This window comes from Vigna radiata, chromosome 4, assembly GCF_000741045.1.
Source record: "Vigna radiata var. radiata cultivar VC1973A chromosome 4, Vradiata_ver6, whole genome shotgun sequence".
NCBI lineage: Eukaryota > Viridiplantae > Streptophyta > Magnoliopsida > Fabales > Fabaceae > Vigna > Vigna radiata.
The window spans coordinates 11,490,180-11,513,738 of record NC_028354.1 but is presented as its reverse complement, the minus strand read 5'-3'; the positions used below and the strand labels follow the sequence as shown (position 1 = coordinate 11,513,738).

At 30.7% G+C, this 23,559-nt stretch overlaps 2 protein-coding genes across 3 annotated transcripts; one reads left to right on the top strand and one right to left on the bottom strand.

Moving 5' to 3' along the window:
- The first annotated feature begins 7,364 nt into the window (after positions 1-7,364).
- Positions 7,365-9,423, top strand: LOC106758834 (NADH dehydrogenase [ubiquinone] 1 alpha subcomplex subunit 1). Its single transcript, XM_014641827.2, has 3 exons — positions 7,365-7,528; positions 7,614-7,707; positions 9,135-9,423. The coding sequence occupies exons 1-2, from the start codon at positions 7,421-7,423 to the stop codon at positions 7,701-7,703; spliced, it is 198 nt and encodes a 65-aa protein (XP_014497313.1). The 5' UTR covers positions 7,365-7,420; the 3' UTR covers positions 7,704-7,707; positions 9,135-9,423.
- A 3,218-nt stretch (positions 9,424-12,641) lies between these two features.
- On the bottom strand, positions 12,642-15,209 carry LOC106758056. Of its 2 annotated transcripts, none has more exons than XM_014640963.2 (2): positions 14,487-15,209; positions 12,642-14,368 (listed from the first exon to the last, which is right to left on the bottom strand). In XM_014640963.2, the coding sequence occupies exon 2, from the start codon at positions 13,892-13,894 to the stop codon at positions 12,902-12,904; it is 993 nt and encodes a 330-aa protein (XP_014496449.1). In that variant the 5' UTR covers positions 13,895-14,368; positions 14,487-15,209; the 3' UTR covers positions 12,642-12,901. The 2 variants fall into 2 exon arrangements, with proteins under 2 accessions (XP_014496449.1, XP_014496450.1); XM_014640964.2 differs by having other exon boundaries at positions 12,642-14,305.
- Between the last annotated feature and the right edge of the window lie 8,350 nt (positions 15,210-23,559).

Sequence of the window (23,559 nt, the reverse complement as noted above, 5' to 3'; positions counted from 1 at the left end):
TTAAAAGAAAATAGGATTTACTTAAGGCCACTAGTAACTATAAAAATTCTACTTATTATTGACTAACAAAAATGTCACTAAAAATAAAGTTATATAATATTTGTTTATGGATGTAGAAATCTTTTGATAATTATCGATAAATGTATTACTCAGTAATTATCGACGAATCAATTTTTAGTAATTACCAACGAATATATATGTCGATAATAACATGTATCAGGTATGGGACATTACCAATAAATATTTGTCAATAATATTATGTATCAAGTACGAGACATTGTCCATGAATGTGTTCATCAGTAAAATTCGTTAATAACTGTAATGCATGTTTCCTGTGCAATGAGTTATATTCTTTACACTCAATCAGACCTCTAATATCGTATTGTCAATCTTACAACATCATATCTAAAGAAACAAAAAAAAAGTATAATTTTGTATATGCAAGGCATCAAGGCATATTTATAGGCAATCTAAAGTATCAATTACAATATATGTACACATAATAAAAAAAACACACATAATAATAAGTATGTCAAAAGAAGTCTTAATAATCTACGTAATCATCATTGTATTATTCTTAAGGGTCTTCGAATGGATGTTGTTCTTACTGTTGGACTAAGGTGGGCTGGACTGAGTATGTTGTTTGTTGAAACAATGTTTGGTTGGACTAAGATTGTTGAAGAGAGGTCTAGGCATCCAAAGGCAAGAATTTCACAATTAGATTTTACAATATTTTAAACTTGTGGCTCAAATCATCATAAGTGATCACATGTTTTAGTCATTGCCTAAGTAACATAACAACCTGGTGAAAGAAGATGGTTGCTACCTGAGTTCCAGCTATGTAATTTACAGCAAGTTGTTCTATCATATGTAGTCTTCTTTTGTTTTTTTTGCCCATTGATAACATCAATTCAGCAATGTCATGATGATGTCATCCTGTGCAACGTCATTATTATGCTCTTCTGATGCATCAGAATATGACCCTTCCAGATTATTTCTCTTAAAGAAAAAGATTGCAAAATTATATAAATATGATACAATTTTAGGTTTAAATGAATAAAAGTATTTACTTACATTTGTTCTTCGATATCTTTAACAACCTGACATGAGTCTTTATGAAGATGAGTTTGTTAAAATAGCTTGTTAATAAACGTAAATTGTCCCAACTCTTTTGTCTGTAACAAAATATGAGATTATTTATATACATAAATATTAAAATACATAAATTATATCATGTTACGAAAATAAAAAGAATTAAGATTTATACCATATATATGGCATGTTCATGAGTGGTAATGAAACCATCTTTGTGTAAATCTCATCCCTTTATGGAGTTTTTTTTTTTAATTGTAACATATTTATTTTGCGATAATAAAAAATATTGCAATGCGAGCAAATTTTTCAAAATATTCTTTCCATGACATTCTTTTGTATTTCCTAGCATCTTTAAACATCTATAAACATATGTTATAACAAAAATACATTTGAATAAATTATTAAAATTTAAATAAATCAATTTATATCAATTTAGGTAATTTTCAAAACGCTCTTTCTATAATTGATTTATGATTTAATGATTAATGGTAATTTTTTTTCTGATTATATACAAAATATATAAGTTTAAAAAATATCTTATTTTCGTATTAAGCTTTGATATGTTCACTATTTCCCCCTGTTCATGTTTCTTGGAAACAAGTAATACATAACCTTAATTTACAGCCTACCAAAATCTCATGTTAGTCACAAATACAATTAGATAAGTAAAAATTAATTCAATGATTTTCGTAAACAAAAGCCAGAAAAAGCAAAACAACTCTTTATCTTTTAACTTTTCAATTCATTTTAATGAAATTATTGGTTAGTGTCACTGTAAATAATATAAAATAACAGATTTCTGTTTTTTTTTTCTTCATAATTGTAAGTGCATAGCATGTTATGAACGATTAGCTAACTCAAACCCAATTTTAGAATGTAATAAACCTAATCATTTAGTGATTTGGCCAAAACTGGCCTTATTAATTTTAGTTTTAATACCATGCAGGATTTAAAAAGAACAAATTTTCCCTAAGTAACAATTTATAATGGAATAATAATATACCAAACTTTTACATTATCAATATAGTAGTTTAATTTTTTAAAATAATATATACGCCAAGAAAAATATAAAATAAATAAAACATATATTTTTAATCTTTATAACTTACTTTATTTTTAGCATTTGCTTTTTACACAAAGTATTGATTTTATATGTATATTTAAATAATAAAATGATAAAACAAGACTGCTTTTATTACTAATTTTAAAACTTTATCCGGCATAAATTTGCAATACTGCAAGATATTACTTTGCCTTTTGTTTTATTATTTATTTTCAAGATTTGAAGAATGGTTTTAATAAAAAATAATATTTGAATGTTTTGAAGACCGAAACAACGAAAATAAGGAAAGATACGGAAAAATGTGACAAGTTTATGATTATTACGTTTATATTTGGACTTGAAGATGGATCTTAGTAGAAATTGTTGGATTTGAAGGAAAATAAAAGTGAAAGTAAAGTTTGTTTATATTAAGAAATAATCACTGAGAAGTGAAGGAAAGTGAATGAAAGAGTTGTGAGTAATGTTATAAAGATATAGAAAATAGTATTTTATGATTAATGATGCTTTTAAAAATATCACTTAACTATTGTAATATTAATATGTTTTTTTTATAATAGAGAAGTTCATAAAGGAGTTTTTTTTATTCAAAAGTATATTATTTTTCTATAAATCACTTTTTTATTTAGTTTTTTTAATATTTTTTCTTCTCCATTTGAATATTGGAGAACATTAGAATGATTCTTCCAATAATTTTTTTAATTATGTCTGATTAATTTTCTTATAAATTGGTTTTTTACACCTTTTTAGGTTTAACATGTTCTTCTCTTTGCACGTGGTCTATTTTACCTACATGTGTCCTTAAGGTCATATATATATATAATTATTTGTTAATTAATGATTAGGTTGGTATTGGCCTAATTATTTTTGTATTGTTCTTAGGTATAAATAGAGTTTGAAGATGGCTTGGATTTTTATAGCAATTGAGCTATCAACAATAGGTAAAGGAATCTAATTGTAATTTGTTTCAATGGAAATGTTTGAATGATTTAAGGTACCTTTGTTAATTGATTTTCTACAAGAATGTAAAGTTTTTTATTTAGTTCGATTTGTAAATTAATTGAAGAGTGTTTACTTTGCATGCTTAGGTATGCATTATAGTTGTTAAATGTGTTGTGATTATAGTTGTGAGTGCCTAGAATTGTATCTTTAGTATGTTTTATAATCTGTATAAAACATGAATTTGTTTTGGTATCGATGAATCACTTGAAAATTGTAGATTTCGTTTTCTAAAATTATATAGACTCGTGGTGCGAGCAATATGCTTGTTATGAAAATTGTTTCGGTGCTAGGCTCGTTGGTCAAGGCCTTTAGTCGTTGAGCAAGTGGATGATCTCATTGGGCGAAACTTATAGAGTTGTCCAATCATTTACATTTGAAGTGTTTTATGTGTTTCTAATATAATCATGATAAGGTTAGAAGTTAATGATTAAATTATCTATGTATATGATTTGTGTGCATGGTGTGCACTTATCCAAGATGGAATTAGCCTTAAGTTCCTTTACTGTATGCCTTGATCCAAGAAGTTAATGATTAAAGGTTTAATACATATTTTGGCCCCTATTTTTGAGAGTTTGGTTCAAAATCATCCAACTTTTAAAACATGTTCTTTAAGGTCCTATATTTCATTAAAAAATGTTCAAAATGATCCTTTTCGTAGACACCGTTAAAATCATAACGACATAGTAGTTAACGTGGCGTAACCTGAATGAGCTGTTTACTTCAATGTTTATGTGGCACTGTGAAGTGAAGTGAATTGGCGAAAATGTTTAAAGTTGAGGTGGTGTTGGAGAAACCTAATTACTGAATATGCTGATTACAATTACTGAGAAACCTAATTTGGGAAGCACCAAATTGAAACTCGATTGGTTTCCTTCTTCTTTTCTGGTGGTGCTGGAGAAACCCAATTAAGAACGCTAATTAAAATGAAAAATTTAAATTGGGAAAATTCCCAATTTGAAACCCTAAAATTGGAAATGGTTGTTGGCCTTCTGGTGCGTCGCACCTCTGTTGAACCTCATTTCATCTCCTTCGGTGCTCTTCACCATGCCTCATTCTGATTTCTGGTTCGATGGTTTTCTTTTTCTCCATTTGCGTTTTTCGTCACGGAGGAGAACTGGGTCGCAGTTGTTTGGGTTTTTAAGTTGGCCCATTTCGTCTACAATGGGATTCTTGTGCAAGAATGGTCGTCGGAGGTGCGAAAGCTTCTTTCCTGATGGGTTACGCTTGCTGTGGTGGCGCCTTTGTAGTGGAGTTGCATTCGACGACTTGCTTTGCCTTCCATGGTTGTTAGTTTTCTTTTCTTCAGTTTTTCTCGTTTGCTCTTTGACGACGGTGAACTCTGGCAAGAAGCGCAGTTGCTCGTAGCAGCGGAAGACGACGGTGCTAGCAGCGTTTCAGAAAGCTCACGGAGTAGCAATAGTCGTCACTCGATGCGACGCAGCGGTAGTGGCACTACCATGGACAAGCTTCCTCGTTCTCTGGTGTGGTGGCTGGCGGCAACAGATCTGGTCACGACAAGGGCCATTCGTAGTTGGCGGCGGGCAGCATTCGCGGCTGACAGCATGGTTCAACCCTAACTCACTTCCCTTCACTGTTTCTAACTCACTTCACTCATTTCTATCCCACCCTTTTGTTACACATAACAACCTCAACTTTAAACATTTTTGCCAATTCACTTCACTTCAGAGAGCCACGTAAGCATCAAAGTAAACAGCTCATACAGGTTTCGCCACGCTATCTACTATGCCGTTAAGATTTTAACGGTGTCTACGAAAAAGACCATATTGAACATGTTTTAATGAAATATGGGACTTTAAAGAACATTTAGATCCGGCTCTACCTAAATTTTTCTGGTTTACCCCAACATTTCCCACTTGTCCAACTGTTGCCGAACAGTTTTTGAATATCAAACGGACCTCTCCAGAAGGTAATTTTAATGTGGCCGATTTCCCCTCTTTTGCAATTAGTTTCGCTACAGCACCAGCTGCTCTAGCTAATTGTCCACCCTTTCCGAGTGTGATTTCTATGTTATGTATGGTCGTGCCTAAGGGCATACCGGTTGAAGTAGATTTTCCTTTTTGATCAATCAAAACCTCTTCCCAAACTGTACAAGCTTCTTACAAAGCATACGNCTTTCTGGATGTAGATGATGATATCTATACAGATGGATCTTATATATATCGCACAATGAAGTACCGCACGAGTGGGTATATAGGAATCCAAATCTGCCGCTCATGTTATGATCTTCTACATCCTAGGTCTTCCCGTTCCTTCATCTNGCTTATGTTCTTCATGTAGCATTCAGACTGAATGACTCTATTCAATTACGTCGCTACTTCCACATGTACGAGTAACGTAGGAGACATCTTTCTTTTGAGCCAAACCCCCCAAAAAAGAACCAAAATATATATTAAACCATAATTAAATTATCTCCACTCAGTTACGGCCATTAAGAATCAACTCTCCCTCATGGTTAGAATAGGAAATCTCAACTCAAAAATGTACTAGCTCCATAAACATTTCCTTGATCCTAAAATTTCGAACAACTTTACACACCTTCATAGAGTCTACGTATATCTACCTTCTTTACAAATTAATTACAACCAACACAACAATCACAATACGTAATGACAACAGAGATAATTACATAATCTCCCAAGTAACGAGTTGTTTTTCTCAACATCTTTCTTCACCATAACAATAAACTCTATCCACTCCCTTCTTTCATTTCAATGCTAAGATATATATTAATTGAAACAAACACCATCAATTATTACTCTTTCATATACATCTAGATAGATATACCAAAACAAACACACACACAAAAAAATCTAAAAAAAAAAAAGATTTTTCACCGTTATTAAAACATAATTTCCCTTGCAACCTTGTTAAAAAAATATATATGGTTATATAAAATTAAATAAGTAAATATAAAATCTAGTAAAAAGCATAGTAAACTTTAAACTAATTCGTACTATTTGTTTCCGACAAGAATAAACTTTTAAAAGTTAATTGAAAGTTGAGATATTGACGAAAATTGAAAAGCTAGTTGATAATTAAAAGCTAGGAACTATACTAATTGAAAGTTAAGAAAGATTATTAAATTATAAGTATTTGATTAAAATATTAATTAAAGTATATTATAAATCTAAATATAAAATTAAGTATGTTTACATGATTTTTTATAAATTTTTAATTTTTATCGATAAAATATATTTTATTAAATTTATTATTGATTAATTTTAATCTCTTATAATATTTATTTACATGTAAAACTATTTTAATTATATATATTTAAGTTAGTTTCAATCATTATATATATATTTTATATTATGTACTTATTTTTAATTTTATATTATATACTCACAATATTTTTATTCAATTTTAAAATAAAGTAAAAAAAAAACATTTTTCAATACACATAAACTATTTAAAATAAAGTGAAACCACAGTTAATATATATGGTACAAAAAATAATAAAAACAAAAAATATACCGTCTATTAATATTGAAATATAATTCTAAGATATTAAAATAAATGTTGCAAATAACATAATAATTAAAAATATTACAGTATAGAATTTTGTAAAAAATAATGATAATAAAATTATTTTCTATCATTGTTAATATCTTATCTTATTTAGTAAGAAATTGAAAAACACCTTATGTCAAATAATAAAATCAATTCTTTCATGGAATGATGAAAATTAAATAATAAATCACATCTTATGTATTAAAAAAATGAAAACTTAAAAAATATTTTAAGAATAAAATAAAAATAAATATTAAAAGCTAAAAATTAGAAGTTATTTTGTTACAGCTATAAAAGTTAGATATCAGTTGAAATAACGTATAAACAGAATTTTCATAAGGAAGGTTGTGTTTGTTTATTTTGTAAAATGAAAATAAATCTAAACAAACAGAGGGAAAACAAAAGAAAGTGATTCCTGTTTGGACAATTTTGTAATTTTAGTTTAATTTTTAATTTTATATTTATCTTTTAACATGACGTTTTTCTACAATAGAGAACAGAGATGCAAAGAATATTTTAGTGTTATTTTATTAGTACAATGTGCAGTTAGTAATAAGGATGGTGCATGAAGAAAAAGGTGAAACAAAGAAATGGATAGAGCAGGCCCATAAAGACCTAGAAAAGAAAGACTGGACTTTTGTGATGAGCGAGGCCCAAAAAGTAATAAAAATAAGAAAAAGGCCAAGAGTGAAGGAAGAGAGAGTTGGAAGAAGCGAAGGTAGAAGAACGAAGATGAACTTGCGATGGATGGAAGCGGTGTTGCCGCTGGGAATCATAGCGGGAATGCTCTGTGTAATGGGAAACGCTCAGTATTACATTCACAAAGCAGCGCATGGCAGAGTAATTTCTCTTTTTTCTTTTCAATATTTTTGTTATCGATCAATTTTTGGATTGGATCTTTCTCACTGATGTTAAATTCTTTCAGCCTAAGCACATCGGGAACGATCTGTGGGACGTTGCGATGGAACGAAGGGACAAGAAGCTTCACGAACAAGCCGCCTCCTCTTCCAATTAACACCGTAAGCTTCGCTCTTGGTTTTCTCTTTTGAAATGCCCTAGGGTTTCCGCGAATGCTATATTTTGACTGTGAATTTTCGATAGGAAAATTTTATGGAAGTATCGGGTAGAGTGATTAGATCGATCGAAATTTTGTTTAGTTTGAGGTTTTGCGGTGTTGCTTTATAGCCGTTGTAATACAAAACGATTTAGATAATTACTTTGTCGGTTTTTTAGCCTATACGATGAAGTAAAGTCTTCTTCTAGAAAGCACAGATACTATGTTTAGGCGCTAGGGTGTGGGAGGTGAGAATTTTTTATATATATATTTTAAATATTTTTTATTTAGCTGAAGAGTGGAATATAGGGTGTAAAATATGGAGTTATCGTTTTTTGTTTGAAAGTTCATGATTGAGATTTTAATAATTCCATGAATTTTTATATTGAGGTTTTCTGTGTTGTTTATTCAAGCAATGGTATAACGTTTCTGTTTATTTCTTATTTGGATTGGTGGAAGAAGATGGAATGGAAGGGAATGAAATGTAATGCTGCTATGTTCGTTGTTTGGATTAGTAAAAGAGTGAGGGTGGGATATAATGGAAAGTAGTGGAACTTATTCCTTTCCATGTCATGTCTGGATAAGTTTCTTCATAAACACTACTTGTAGAGGAAAAATGAGAAGATAAAATGAAACAAGTTTCTCCAGTTAGCTAAAATTAGCTTATCATAAGTTAACCTCTTTTGGAAAAGTTAAATGAAATAAACTTCTCTTTATTTCATTTTTCCGTTTTTGTACATGAAATGGCTTATCCAATCCAAACAGGACCAATGCCTATTATTTACCCAGTTTTTCTTTCTTATATTATCAGTCTTTGAGGAATGAGAATTTTATTTTATTGCATCACCACACATCCAAATAATGGATTGAAGATTTTATTGTGCTGTGTTCTACTTCCTTCTATATTATTTATATCTTTCCTTCAATCCAAATGCAGCTTAAAGAGAACTCAATTTCTTTTTTAAAATTATAGGATTCAACATAGGCCATAGTAAAACATGAACTGAACATGAAGATGAAAATCTTGAATGAAAAAAAAAAAATAGAGTTTTATTTTCTTCTTTCTGCAATATCTTCTCTTGCTGCATATAAAAATTAAAGAATGACATTTTTTGATGATTGATAGTACGGTTTTGGTATATTGTTCGTGTTAACGGAAACAAGCATCATTTTGGATGAACATCAAATTTTACATGGATCTGTCTTCCACCCTCAACAGGAAAACATATTATGAACATCTTGAATGAAGATCAAGAATATTATTCTTCATTAGTGTTTATAGTCTTTATAGAAGTGCTCTAGCAACACTTTAATCTGGAGATTGAATTTTCTGTTCTTGAGGTTTTAATGATTACTGATTAGAAAGCATGACATTTGCTCTGGAACATGCAGGTTGTTAATGTCATTGTGAAGAAAATAAACTGCTCACCAGGATTTGAGGCTCTGTTCTTGGGAAGCAGGGTGAATCACTACAATGGAATTCCATTTGTTTTCCTGTATGCAATTCAACATAAGATTTATAAATATACCTATGCTCCAATCATTATTGCTATCTCTAAGCTTGTTGAAAACTTATTTGTTCTGATATAGTTGTTGCCTTCTAGAATCTGACCATTTTGTGCTTGACGATTGACTGCAAATCTTGCTACTTGGCGTCAATGGCCGATGAATTATTACGTAATGCAGCGCATATTCCCAATGCATACAGTTGTTAAACTTGAGAGTTTAAGTAAACTGTTTAAACTCTTGTAAACTCGGATACTAAAATCGAATAGTAAACTCTTTTAGTTTACTTTAGATAAAAAGAATATTAAAATATTTATAAGTAATATAATAACTTATTACTTTAGATAACCTCTTTGTAGTTGTATTTTTACAAAAGGAAGAACAGACTCATTAACAAGAGATTTATCATATTAAATGGTTTATAACAAAATGGATTCGACTTTCAAGACTTGTTATAAATGAGTTTTTTATCTTAACAAATCTTGTTAAATTCTGTTTGTATATAGGTTATCAAAAATGTATTCTGATATTTCGTTTTTTGATATTCGTAAGACATAATATGCTGTATGCGATTACTAATGAAAAATCAGCTGTCTTCTATTTACAATTAAACATATTTGAGGCTCAATTTCTCTTCCTCGGAACCAACATAGTTACAGGTTGATCAAGTAGAGATTATTCCTCACAGATCAAACAATGAAATTAAGAAGAAAAAATAAATCCAGTGGGTGTGGAGAAGTAGTGATAGAACGTAAAGACATGTCTAGTATACAAGTTCCCTTAATAGGAAAGGTAATGTCAGAGGATTCAAACTCGTGAAACAGAATCCTTAACCACAAACTGCAGTTATGCACCCAATTAATTATAGGTGTTTAAACAGTACAAATTGTGAAAGAATTGGACAATTATTTTTGTAAGATTAACAGATGGAAGTATGAAAATAAAAGCAGGTATCTTGATCAACTGACAATACATAAATGCGTGTTTGGTATCTAATGTTGCTAGCGACATCTTACCTGTTCAAAGCTCCTCCATTATTACAAGTTAAAACAGCAGGACCAACAAATTGCCGTGTAGTAACATAAAAATCTCCTGAATGTGACAGATGTTGTGGTATGGAAAACAAAGAAGTAAGGAGATCTCGTATCATTTCAAGCCACATTTTTCTTGGAAAATTTAGGAACATTCGTACTACATTCATTTTTCTTTCTGTTTTTCCTCTGTTTCCTTGTGGGTGCCTCCTAGTACTGCTTTGCAAAACAAAGGGTACCTCAAATAGCTTTTATTTTACTCTTTTGCTAATATGTTGGAGTCATTTTTAAAATTAAATAATTAAAAATACAATACTCTCTGTCCTTGTATAAAGATGGTACGATTTTCATTCATGAAAAGTTTGAGTTCAACCTCTAATATTTCGACCATGTTAAGCATACTGTTTTTGGATTTATATTGTGTGGACTAAGCATCCCTTCACCACAATTCATCTAGTGGCACTTTTTCGTTTGAACTCATCGTAATGTGTGCCAATTAATAGCCAAACACACTGTCAGTTTTCATAAAATGTTGACTATATTGATTTTATTCCTTGAAAGGACCATATAATATTTTTATATATATAAAAACATAATGATGATTTAGATCAAATACAGCAAGACTAAAGTCAAATAACAGAAAAAAAAAAAACAAAATATCCTATTTTTAAGGGATTGAAACTGATAAAAAAAATTGCAACAACTAAAGAAAAAAAGTTCATATTACAAAAGCTTGAAAAATCGTGCAAGCCTTTGTTAATAAAAGTTAGAATATTGTTCAAGTGTCTGATTCATATTGCCCTTATGTGCTGTTCCATTATGTCTCCTCCTTGTGAAGTTGGGGCCTCGAAATCCAAGCATGAAAGAATGGAGTTAAATAATAAAGTTCAGAATAAAAAATGATGCATATTCCTTCTAGTTGACAGAACTTACTGATTTTTCAATGACTGAAACTGGGTTAGGTGTTGGTGGTGCTGAGCTGTGAATGTGATACCTTCATTCATAAGTCATTTTATCTCATCCGTGCAGCCACAAGCATTTCTCTTCTTTGTTTGGTTTGGTTTGGTTTTTTTATTATATAGAGATTGAGTAGTTGACTTGTAATAAAAGAGTGGCCTAGTCATCATCATATCTTTCAAACACTTGAGGGTATTTATAGAAACAAATCAAGTTGTTGTTGCATAATATATTTCTCAGGGTTGTTCAAGTGGCAAGGAAGAGATATAGATTGTGGCACTTCAACTAATAAAGAGAGAAAGAACACTACTGTTAAAAATGTGACTCACCTTTTTAGGCTGCTTCTATTGTGTTAAGGTTCCCATTAAGAAAAACTGTGAGTAAAAACTATAAAATATAAGTGTTTTGTTCAATCCATGGCTTTGGACTTTCACAACAGAAATTAAACCATATTCAGAGAGCTGAAAGTTATGGCACAAGAACTGTTTTCCTTGCCATGTGCTGTCCTCTGTTTGAGTTCTGGACAATAAAATGCATGCTGAAAAGTTTTATGTTTTCAGTAAAAAAAGAAGAAAAACTTTTAATATTGGAAGAGGGAGAAGTCATTGCTGTCAAAACTACATATACAGATTTACTTCTTGTCCTGACTTGGTTGCTTGCATTACCTTGTCCTTTTCTGGTGAAGATGAGCACTGAAATGCCAGCACTCAGCAGCAGGTCTTGGCATTAATTTATTTCATCTCTTTAGTGACTTTCCTTCACCCACTTATCTGTTTGGTAACAAAATGCAACACACCAAATTTTTAATGCAACCAACAACAGATGCTTCTTAAATACTGCAGTGTATTTCTACTCTAACTATTCTAGGCCTTTAACTTCTTCATAGTCAGTTTCTGAGTTTTTCTATTCCACTTTATGATTGATATGTATTTGTCATTGATGGATAAATTTCCTAACAAACACCTAAAGGAGAAAATTGAAGAACATTGAGCTTTTATAAAAGCTTTCTCATCTGACTTTTTCAAACAGGCAAAAATTGCTTTTAATTTATGTGAGAAACTTAAGTTTTTTATCTTAGTTTTTCCTATGGAAAAGTTTATTCGAACAGCATTATAATTAACATTAAAAACTGCATCCTACCTAAATCCATTTGTTAGCAAGACCATTATTAACAAAGACAGTAACAAGAGAAGGTAGGCAAAAAAGAAGGGTGCACACTGAATTTCCAAGTGTGGTTCTCAGAAACAAAGGTGAGGGCATAGAGACCAATGGTCTCTTCTTCACTTAAATGAATGATCAGGAATGATGGGAACTGGTGGATGAGCAAATAAGCATTGTGTGCCCACAACATTTATACCAAGTTATCATGTTTCAACCACGTGAAAAGGATAGTAAAAGCAAGATATCTAACCCAACATGTAGGTCTTAGAATTTTATTCTGTCCATGGAACAACTGAATTCATCACATAATCATCACTTTTGGGTACTACTAATTCACACCACAATGAATCACAAAGAGATAACAGATTTACACAAAAATCCTATGTTAAGGAAACAAACGGGGGGCAGGCAAAAAAAAAAACGTGTGATTAGAAGAATTTCTGAATACAGTAAATTAACTTGAATGAGTGGAAGAGCAACTGAAGATTGTGCAAAAATATTGTGTCATGGTGCATATTCATGTTCAAGGGTTGGTTGTGTTCTTGTTACTGTTGCAGCAGGGGCTTTTGTATCCCCAACTGAGGCCATTTGAAGAGGTTCTCCCAACTCTGCCGCCTTTTCCATCTGTTGCATTTTCTTCTTCTGTTTGTACTTTCTCATCCACAAAACAAGAAGTGACAACAGCACAAGCAATACTAGTCCCCCCACAACAGACCCTACAATGATCCACACCTTTTTATTATCCTTCTCACCTTTTCCTTGAGCACTTGGTGATGGCCCCCTTTTTGGAGGACTTGCAGGAGTAGGAGATGCTGGTGCTGGAGCTGGAGCAGTGGATTTAACAACTATAGAGAAATGACCCTGTTGGAAAGATGAACAAGTGTTGTCTGCTGTTACATCACTGAAATTGGAAGAACCCTGCAAATCAAACCAAATACATTTTGCAACAGCACCATGAGGGACTGATTTAACAGCCCCGAACTTGACCAATATAGGGCCACCAGACGCATCTATGTGTAGTTCTGATAAATTTGAAGCTGACAGATTAGAACCATCATAAGCCAGTAGTCCCAACACTGGAGCCAAATAGGTATAGTCTGTCAAAGGGTAGTACCTGGAGGATCTATTACCCAGATTTTGGTACACCAAAACAAGCCTTTCCACATATGGCCTCCCAATGAGTCCCACAGGAATTTCAAACTCATTGTATGGTTGGAACCCTTTTCTCCTTAAACTTCCACTTCTTAATCTCAATGCTGCAACCTCAATCCCAGACAAATTGGAAGGAAGATGAGTTGCATTGTAAATGATACCTGTTTTTGGATTCATCAAAGCCCTATAAGCATATTGTTGTAGAAGTGCATCAAGAGCCCTTGCTTCTTCCCTTGATGAAGAAGACCCAGGAGAAGTAGTAGTAGACTGAGCCTTGACACCAGGAAGTGATTCAAAACACGGAACAAGAACAAGCATGATTACTAGACTTGGAAGAAGCTCCATGGATGCTTAATTTAGGAAATTAGGCTCAATGTGGTTTCTGTGCTTGGTATTGACCGTGGCCTCACTGATAAAATCCCAATGCAATATCACAAACGAATAGTTGATACTGATCAATAAGCAAGAAATCTCTTCAAAGGGGTCTTAAAGATGGGAACTTGTTGGCACGTTATGCTGTAATAAAGAAATAAAGAAAAATATTCTTCAGAGGGGCAGAAGTATGAAAGCAGCTTTGAACGTTTCAGCCGTTACAATGAAACACTTTTCTCTCAAGAATCCTTGCAAAAGGCAAAGCCGAAGAGGCAGAGATTCACTCAATTCTTGCCAATCTTTTCTTGATTCCGAGCATTTCATTCCCCTCTCTCCCTCTCCCTCTCCCCCTCACTCTCTCAACTCCACCAAATCTTACATGAACTGTAGCAGTTAAGACAATAATTGGGTAAACTTTAAGGAGAATTATTAGGAGAGCAATAAAACCTGAAACAGAAATCAATGCTGTTCATCAAACAGAAATTCCAAGAAACAAGATCCAGGACCCCTTTTGGATTTGGCAGCTGTTACTCAGCAAAGGCAAGGCAAACAAGAGTATTATTACCTGAACAAACAAATAATAAAGTGTTTCCCTTTAGCTAAGTGTTGGAAAACTTGGAACTGAAAGCAGAAACACCATGATGCACTTCAAAGCAACTCCAAACTTGACGAAAGCAAGGAGTTAAGCCTGTAGAGGATTCCAACAACAATAATCTTCAAGAAAATTATCCTTGGTTGTGGCCTTGCTAAGAGAGTTGCAGCCCCCATTAGGTATAAATCTAGAGAACAGTGATTGATACAAGAGACATAGGAAGTCAAGTACTAGTTAATGATTTACAGAAATGGATGGCTATTGGAGGACAAACTCATTTCTTTGCCTTTCTTTGTTTGTGTATGATTTCTACAGTGAATGTGAGTGAATGTTTCCTACTCCTGTTTGTGTAGCAGCAAATGAGTTATGGTAGGAAGAGAAGAATAGGTTGTGTTGGTGTGAAAGTGCCAACTATGACTTGTGACTTTTTGAGTGAGAGAGAGAGAGAGAAGAGTTTCCAGTTATGGATGCACAGCACACTTCTACACTGGGACTCACCAGCAAAGCAAGCAGCAAAATAAAAACAATAATGATAACAAAAGACAGAAAGGCAATGTGCTGTGAGTGTGAGAAAAAGAGCAGAAAGTGAAATGGGAAACAGAATGAAAGTGCTCATATTCATATATAAATCATTTTTCTGCCTCACTTGCTTACCCTTCATATGGGAATTACTAAAGCTCACTTTTTTTTCTGCTCAAATATTTTTTCATGCACTCAATTTTCACAATCTAATTTCTCAGAAAATTTCACACAGTATAACATCCCTTCTTAAAACCCTAAAATAAAAATGTGACAGTGAACATGCTGAAAAGGCTAAACATCATTAATTATGTCCTTTGAGATTGAACCCTTTGGTGGCAATGACCCTACAAATATGCTAATCTCTCCTAACCACACTTCCAAGTGCCTCCAAATTTTCATATCAACTCATCTTGTCGTCTTCGTTTTTACACAAATTTATTCAGATTTTACAGCACTGATTTTTCCCAACAATGAAATCTGTTTTTTATTTCAAACTTTTGACATTAGTCTTGTAATTGTTTTTCTTCTAAAATTGAAATCAAATCAGTTTAAGATACGCTTTCATAACAGTTGCATTAAGTAGTTATTTATTTTGAAACAAATATTAAAGACTAAAAAATGTTTTTTTTTTCTTAATGAATTAATGAAACTAAAAGAAACATACTTCATAGGAATTAAAATTAAAATTCACATATTTTATAAAAATACAATAATGGTTTGAAATTCTGTGGAAATAAAAATAAGAGAAATAAATTGTAAAACCACTTATAGTTTACTAACTATGCTTGGAAAAAACACTAATATTTATTTGAAGGATAACGATATTTTATAATATTTTTTTGACAATATTTTAATATTATTTACGTATCATTCTATAATTGATCCAAAATTATTCCATAATCAATAATAATAATAATCATAAACACCATCATGAACCAATCATATAATAATACGTAAATAATGTTAAAATATTGTAAAAAAATATTGTTATTTAAAAAAGTGAAAATATTTATTTTTTAGATAGTAAAGAAAACATTGTTTACTGTAAGGGCAGTTCTGAAACAATAAAGACATAGCAATGTGAAAATGAACATCAACTAATTAAAAAGTATAAGCAGTTTTGTATTATCTTTCAAAACCTTTTTTTCTCGTCTAAGGATTAATGGTGGGGATACTGATGAGTGCGTTTATGAACATCGCTTAATTCCATTTTTAAAATTACCATAACTATACTTAATTTATAGATTTCAACCATTAAATTTGCTGACTTTTGCAGCTTTAATTCGCTGTGGCTCATGCAATTTAAACTACAACGTTTCAAATGAAAAAAAAAAATTAAAAATAATTTGAGACTTGATTGTAAGGTTTATTTATTTCTTCTTCTTTATTTCTTCATTGTGTCTCTCTTATTTCATTGTTTAAGAAAGGTTTAATCATTTTTAAAAACTCAAATTTATTATTAGAAGTGGGTTTTAGGCCTAACTTAACTCCACAAAACCGGCTTCTAACATGGTATCAGAGTCATGGTTAAAAGCCTATCCTAGCGAGTTATAAGTGAGGTGCAAACCTCACCTTACAAGCCGGTTTTGTGAGGTTGAGTTAGGCCTAAAACCCACTTTCTAATAATTATCTCTTAGTTCTTTTCAATTGAATCTTTAATTTTAGAAAATTAATTTAATTGAATCATTTTCATTAGATAGATTAAACGATGTTAAAAAAAGTTAACTAGATACGTTGATATTGGTTTTTAAACGACGTGATTCACTGATTTTATTAGTGACGTAGATTTAAGTTTTATTAAAATAAAAGATTTGGAAAAGCTTTGTAGAATCCTTAATTGGTTGAATCTCTAATAAAAGGGCATTTGAGATGTTTTTTATTATTCTTCTTCAACGTTGTTCATGTAGTTGGACTTTGATGATGTTAATACTTCTTCTTCTACGACGATGTTAATATTGGTTGTTCGTCTGCTGTGAAATTGTTGATCTTCGTTGATGTACTTATTCTATATTCTTGATGGATGTTTATTTTGTAAGACATTGTTGATGTTCATTCTTTTTCAACATTGTGGTTGAAGTAATTCAGGCATGTCAATGGTCCATTCATGTTCGTCTTCCACATGTAATAGGTGGCAGAAGCAAAACCCTAATCTCTGTTGTGGTGGTGGAGGATAGAGGGTTTTTGGTTTATCATCCATTTTCCATTATGGAGAGAAACCGATTTTGAGAACTGTGAAAACTCCTAAGAACAAATGGAAGCAATTTTGGGTTGTCCTAAGTACAAGGTAAAATTACATGGATGTTATGGTATTTATCTTGTTATTTTTTAAAACAGACCATTATTGGAATACTAAGCTGATGTAGTTTGCGCTTTTTTTATATATAGAATGAAAGTGAAGATGTTGGTTGCAATTACTTCAGATAGTGCACTGATGATAGGATTGAGAAAAGGGATACTAGTGTAAAGAGTGAAGGAAATGATGACACTTTCATCAATACTGAAGAAATGGAAGGTGATAGGAAGAATTGCAAAAATCTGATAAGATTCTTCAAAAATGGATTAAGGTGTTCATAGGAATGCTTTTTGTTCTCTGTGTGATGAATGATAACTTTTTGGCAAGTATACCAAATCGTTACAAGTAATACAGTGGATAAGTAAAGTATCGTTCTCCCAAGGGACTTGTGCAACACATGACAATTCTTCCTTTTATAACTCAATTAGACATCAAAATACACAAAACAATACAAGAAACTATTTTTTTTTTGTATTTTATCAACAGTTGGTATGCTAGGAATTGGTCTTTGACTAACATTACAGTAACATCCTGGATAAAATACGTTCTCTATTCAAGCATTCACATAAGCGTATCTTGATTTAATTCCTTAAAGCAAGTTCTAAAATTATCTATTAAATTANTAATTCCTTAATTAATTCAACAGATAATTTTGCATTAAAATCAGATGTTTAAAATGACCAAAAGTACATAAGTTATTTCTAGCGTAGTCACTTTTAGTTTCTTTTCTTACGTTTCTGGTTCTAAAAATACTTCCCAGTACAAAAGAACCTTTAAAAAGAATTATACTTCTGTATAATCTAAAGCAAGTCAAGAAAAGAACAAGAACAGAGACATATATTGCATAGGAAATTTACATTAATGTATCGTCATACAACCAATTCCAATGAACAGAAAAACTAGTCTCTCTTAGACATATAAAACGTACTATTTACAGCAATTCCTTGCAGAAAGTGAAGTCTTGATGTCTTGAAGGGTCTCCTGACGATCTTCTCCAGTTCTCCAGAGCGTTTTTCTATTTTTCGTGTCAGGAGATTCTTTCTGCCTCTCTGTCCTGTCTCTTAAGAGCCAGTTAATTTTCATTAAACTTCATAATTCGCTCAGCGCACAGATGTGTGTTCGCTATGCGAATTTCATTTTCTGGTTGCACTTCAACTGCTTCCATTCGCTTAGCGCACATAGTCTGGTGCGCTCTGCGAATTTTAAATTTGCACTCTGGAGCAATTCGCTAAGCGCACAGTATTTGGTGCGCTATGCGAATATTAAATTTCTGCCCTTTTTTCTGAAGTTATTCGCTCAACGCACAGTAAGGGTGCGCTCTGCGAATTTTGTTCTCCTGGCTCTTCTAATTTGTTTGCGCTCTGCGAGAATTGGCTGACAGCTTCCAATTTATACATCTTTTCCTGAACAATAATTTATGTAACAATCTACTTCCTATTACAACTTTTCACTGAGTAATAACATGAATAATTACAAAATTGAGATCATTTATAAGTGTAAAAATAACTCTTTTTCACACTTATCAATGAACATAATTATAGTTTCAATGTTGATGAGAAATCCATGATGTGTTGTAGTAGTGTGGTTCATTGTACTTAGTTAGGATGCAATGAATGTATGTTTAACTGTGTTTTAATACGTGTAAAGCTCAGTGTTGTATAATTAACCTTGGTATTTGACCTAGTTAATGAAAGGTATGCAACTAAAATATATACCTATATTAAATTTAAGTGCAGGTTTTGAAGTGCATTTCAAAATTTACCTATGTGAATGTTTGGGCAAATATAAAATGCTTATTACGTATAAACTATGTTGTATAATGATAAAAGTGAATGATTAACAGGTGGAAAATAATATAAAGACCTAAAATCAGAATAAAAAAACAAGACATTATAATTTAGCATATAAATACATTAATATTTAATAAGCCACTACTTAGTAGCCAAATATTTTCAAGAAAGAAAAGTATAAAGATAATGTTTCAACATTGGTGTGTGGTGACAAACTTCTTTTTCCGTGGGATTCATATGTATTCAAAGGAAAAAAAAGGTAAACATTCTTGGTTTTGTTGAAGTTGTGATACATTTTTATTATGCTTGGCCAAATAATTAGAACAAACTTAACTCTATATACTATAAAAAAAAGTAATAAATTAATTAATGTAAATTGATACAAGGATTTGTAATCCCTAATTGGATACCAATTATTATGAATGAAAAGTTTGATTGAAGAAAAACTATTCAATAAAAATGCTTAATAAAAACAAAAATTAGCAAAAGAGTGTATGAACTAAAAAAGAAGGTTGAATTGAGAAGGAGGATGGTATGGATTGGTTGACATATATTGAGGTTTGATGACTGAATTGAGAATTGAAGTACATAATGTTGTTCTCTTCTTAAGAGGTGTCTTTGAAATCCAAGAAAAACCATGATTCTTTTTCTAGCCAAGCCAAGCTTTAATCCTGAAAAGACCTTTCGACTTAACAAATGATATGTGAAGCGTGTGAATTAGATGATGTGTAAAAGTTGATGAAGTTCTATAACAAAATTTATTGATACACATGTGAGGACAAACACTAAATTGGAGTGAAGTAAATCTTTGATCTGGTTGTTCATATTCTATGCACAAGTGAACTTTTGGTTGACGAATGCACCATGTCATGCTTGTTTGAAATCTTTGGGAATTCATGTAACTTTTTCTGGTGTGTAGATTCATTTTATCAAAATGTCAAATGTCTATGTTGTTTTTGGTTTTGTAATTTCATGAGGACATGAAATAATTCAAGTTTGGAGGAGTTGATAAGTATGAAAAATACATGTTTTCATACTTACTCATTGGCTTAAATTCGTACTTATTCGTGTATTAATATGCTTCCTCGTAGAAAAAGTGTAATAGGAAGTAGAAAAGTTGTGTAGTAAATTGTACAAGAAATTTTACATTATTTGGCGTGTTGTCAGTCCTGTTTTGTTAAGCGTCAACTATCATTCGCTCAGCCAAAATGAAGACTTCTTGCTCAGCGCACCATCACTATGCACTAAACAAATTGAGCCAGTTGAAGGATAACATTTGAGATTTTTGCTCAGCGCATGCATATATAGTTGTGCGCTGAGCGAATTAATTAAATGAAAGTTGGTTTTAAAGTCGAGACAGACAGAAAAGAGATATCTTATGATCAAGAAAAGAACAAAAAATACCGGAGAAACATCAGGAGATGACTTCAGGGCTTCGAGACATCATTTTCTGCAAGGAATTGCTTAAAAGAGTATGTTCTAGATGACTAGGAATGGCTAAATTTGTTGTTCATTGGAATTGGTTGTAATGACTCTTCATTAATGTAATTTTCTTGTTTAATATATATATGTGTTCATGTGTTTCTTGATTTACTTGTGATTATACGAAAGTATGATGCGATTTAAACATTCTTTTATACTGGGAAGTATAATTGAACATGAACGTAAGAAAAACAACCAAAAGTAACGATGTTAGGAATAATTTCTAATCTTATGATCATTCTTAACATCAGATTTTAATGCAAAGTATCTTGTTAAATTAATTAAGGGATTAATGATTTAATAGATATCTTTAGAACTTGCTTTAAGGAATTAAATCAAGATACATTGATCTGAATGCTTGAATAAAGAATATATATTGTTCATAATATTAGTATAATATGAGTTATGAATCCAATTCCAATAAAACTTTCATTTAAATTTATAATCTTAAATTTTTAGTTGTTATTTTCATGCAAATTTTTAAATAGGAAATCAATTGTTATCATAACTAAATTGATCATGGTAAACTAATCCAATTTAATAACGAGACATAAATTCTCTTGAGAGACGATACTTTTACTTACTTGAGATGATTTTGGTATATAAAACCAATTTTTAATTTATAATATAAAGTTGTTCTACATAAAATGTGATAAAACGTTAAGGTATATTGTTTTTTATATAACTATTACATATACTGAGTTGTGTAGTTATTCATGCAAAGAAATATAAATATTCTATGTTTTACATAAAATGTTATAAAACGTTCAGGTAGATTTTTTTTTTTTTTTTTTATATAACTATTGCATATATTGAGTTGTATAGTTATTCATGCAAAATTATCCTAAATTATAGAGTTAAGGTTTTTATATAGATCAAATATATTTAAAACGTGTTATGTGATAATTTTTAATTAGTCATGCTTAATACAATTTTTTTTAAAGATATATATTTATTACCTTGTATCTATTGTAATTGAAGGTTTTTCACTTTGAAATGGATTAAATAAAATCGATAATACTATTTTGTTTATTATGTGATATTTTTTGACACGATTTCGTTGTTTATCTATTTATTACGTAATTACGTAATTTTATACATTTACATATTTTTAACCATGTTTTTGAAATATTTGAGTGCCTAAATTTATAACTACTAAACTTTATATATGTATGAATAGTAAAACGTTTTAAAGTAGGTACATAGTTTTTTTTAGTACGAGGTGTTGCATAACGAATTAACAAAAAAATGTTTTCATTCAATTTGTTATATTTTAAGTTGCTACATGTTAATTAGTTAATTTATTTTAGCAAATGAAAAGAAAATTAAATTTATTTTAAACCGATAGATATTGTTTTTGGAATTACTATTTAAAATCATGGGTGAATCTATTTATGGTCGTATTTTCAACAACTAAATTTATTTGATCTGTTTAAAACATGAATTAAATGGATCCAACCAATCTTCTTACCTAATAAAAGAATGTTGAAGCATGTGACGTGACTTTTATTATTAATAGGTATGTTATGTGAGAAAAATAAAAGGTAATTAGATGTATTTAATTAATAATTTGCAGTTAATTAATTGCAGATTTGGGGGCGTTCAACACATTGATTAGTGGGGTAATGATAACTCGTTTTCCGAGCTCAACGAGTTCCATTGCGCTTAATCATGTATGCTTCACCAATGTTTACAAGTCAATTCATCAAACATTTATATATTTTTAATGAACTTATATTTAAAGAAGGCAATTCTATTATTTTTATTTTATATTACTTAATCAATTATACGTATTTATCATTTTATATGTAAAAAATAGTTGATCAAAAAATACTGAAAACACAAGCGTTCTTGAAATTGTGTTTCTGTATTTTTAAGTTATAAAAATTAAAAATAACAGTTTATATTTCAGTTTGCGTAAAAAAATCACCACCAAAGTATTATGATAATAAGAGTAAAATTATATATAAAAAAAAGTATGTGAAAAAAGTGAAGAAAGTTGTATTCTTTTTACAAATCATCTAAATTATTTTTATATTAATGGTAAAAACATGATAGCGGTAAAATCTAAAAAAAATGATATTTTAGAAATTGTGGTTAAAAATAATGAGATTTAATTATTTTAATATTAAATTACTTTAATATAAATAATTTTTTTATGAATGAGTTTTATTATTTTAAAATATATATTTTTTTAAAAAAATTATTTTAGATTTATTTGACTTCTTTCAAAGTATTTTTATTTTTTGTTAGTCTGTTTTAAAATCAGAGACCGTCTGAATTATTTTTGCAACAAGATTTTCAAGTCTAATTGATTAATTTATGTAAAAGAGTAAGTTGGTTTATGTTATTTTTTTTTATGTTTTCACTTCCTTTGCATGTGCATCATCAGTGGTTGCATGTGTCATTTGAATTTTTTTATGCGACTCTCTATTGATCAGTAATTTTAATGGTGTACCCTGATCACGATTTCATTGTTTATATGTGTAGATAATATCCTTTGATATGTGAGAGCTGTTTAGGGTTTTATAGGGTCGTTTGGTCATTTAATAGATAAGGGAAGCTAACTACCATTTTTTATGTTGCTAATGTTTTGATAAATTGTGTTGCATGCTTGATTTGGTTTGAGATTGAATAAATTGGTATATGAAGTTGTCGAATGTGAACTTGCTAAAATTTTGTTACTAAATAGCCTGATTGCATGAAATTGAAGTGAATATGTGATGTCGAATGGGACCTTGTAGTGATTACTTGTTGAATTTGTTTTTGGTTGCTTGAATTGGTGGGATTGATGTTATTATGAGTTAGAAATTACTGTTGAATTGTAGTGTGGTAGAATGATAGAGTTATAATTGACTTTTGGTATGAAATTTGGGTTTTGATAGGTCAATTTCTTGAGGAATTTTTTTTAGGAATGAACTTGAAGTTTGGCGTTTGCTATTTAGGACTTGGTTGACCT

Excerpts from the sequence above, each read along its gene's own strand:
- LOC106758834 (XM_014641827.2), top strand. The coding sequence starts at position 7,421 with ATGAACTTGCGATGGATGGAAGCGGTGTTGCCGCTGGGAATCATAGCG. Across the intron at positions 7,529-7,613 it reads ACAAAGCAGCGCATGGCAGA|CCTAAGCACATCGGGAACGA; the intron begins GTAATTTCTCTT and ends AAATTCTTTCAG.
- LOC106758056 (XM_014640963.2), bottom strand. The coding sequence starts at position 13,894 with ATGGAGCTTCTTCCAAGTCTAGTAATCATGCTTGTTCTTGTTCCGTGT.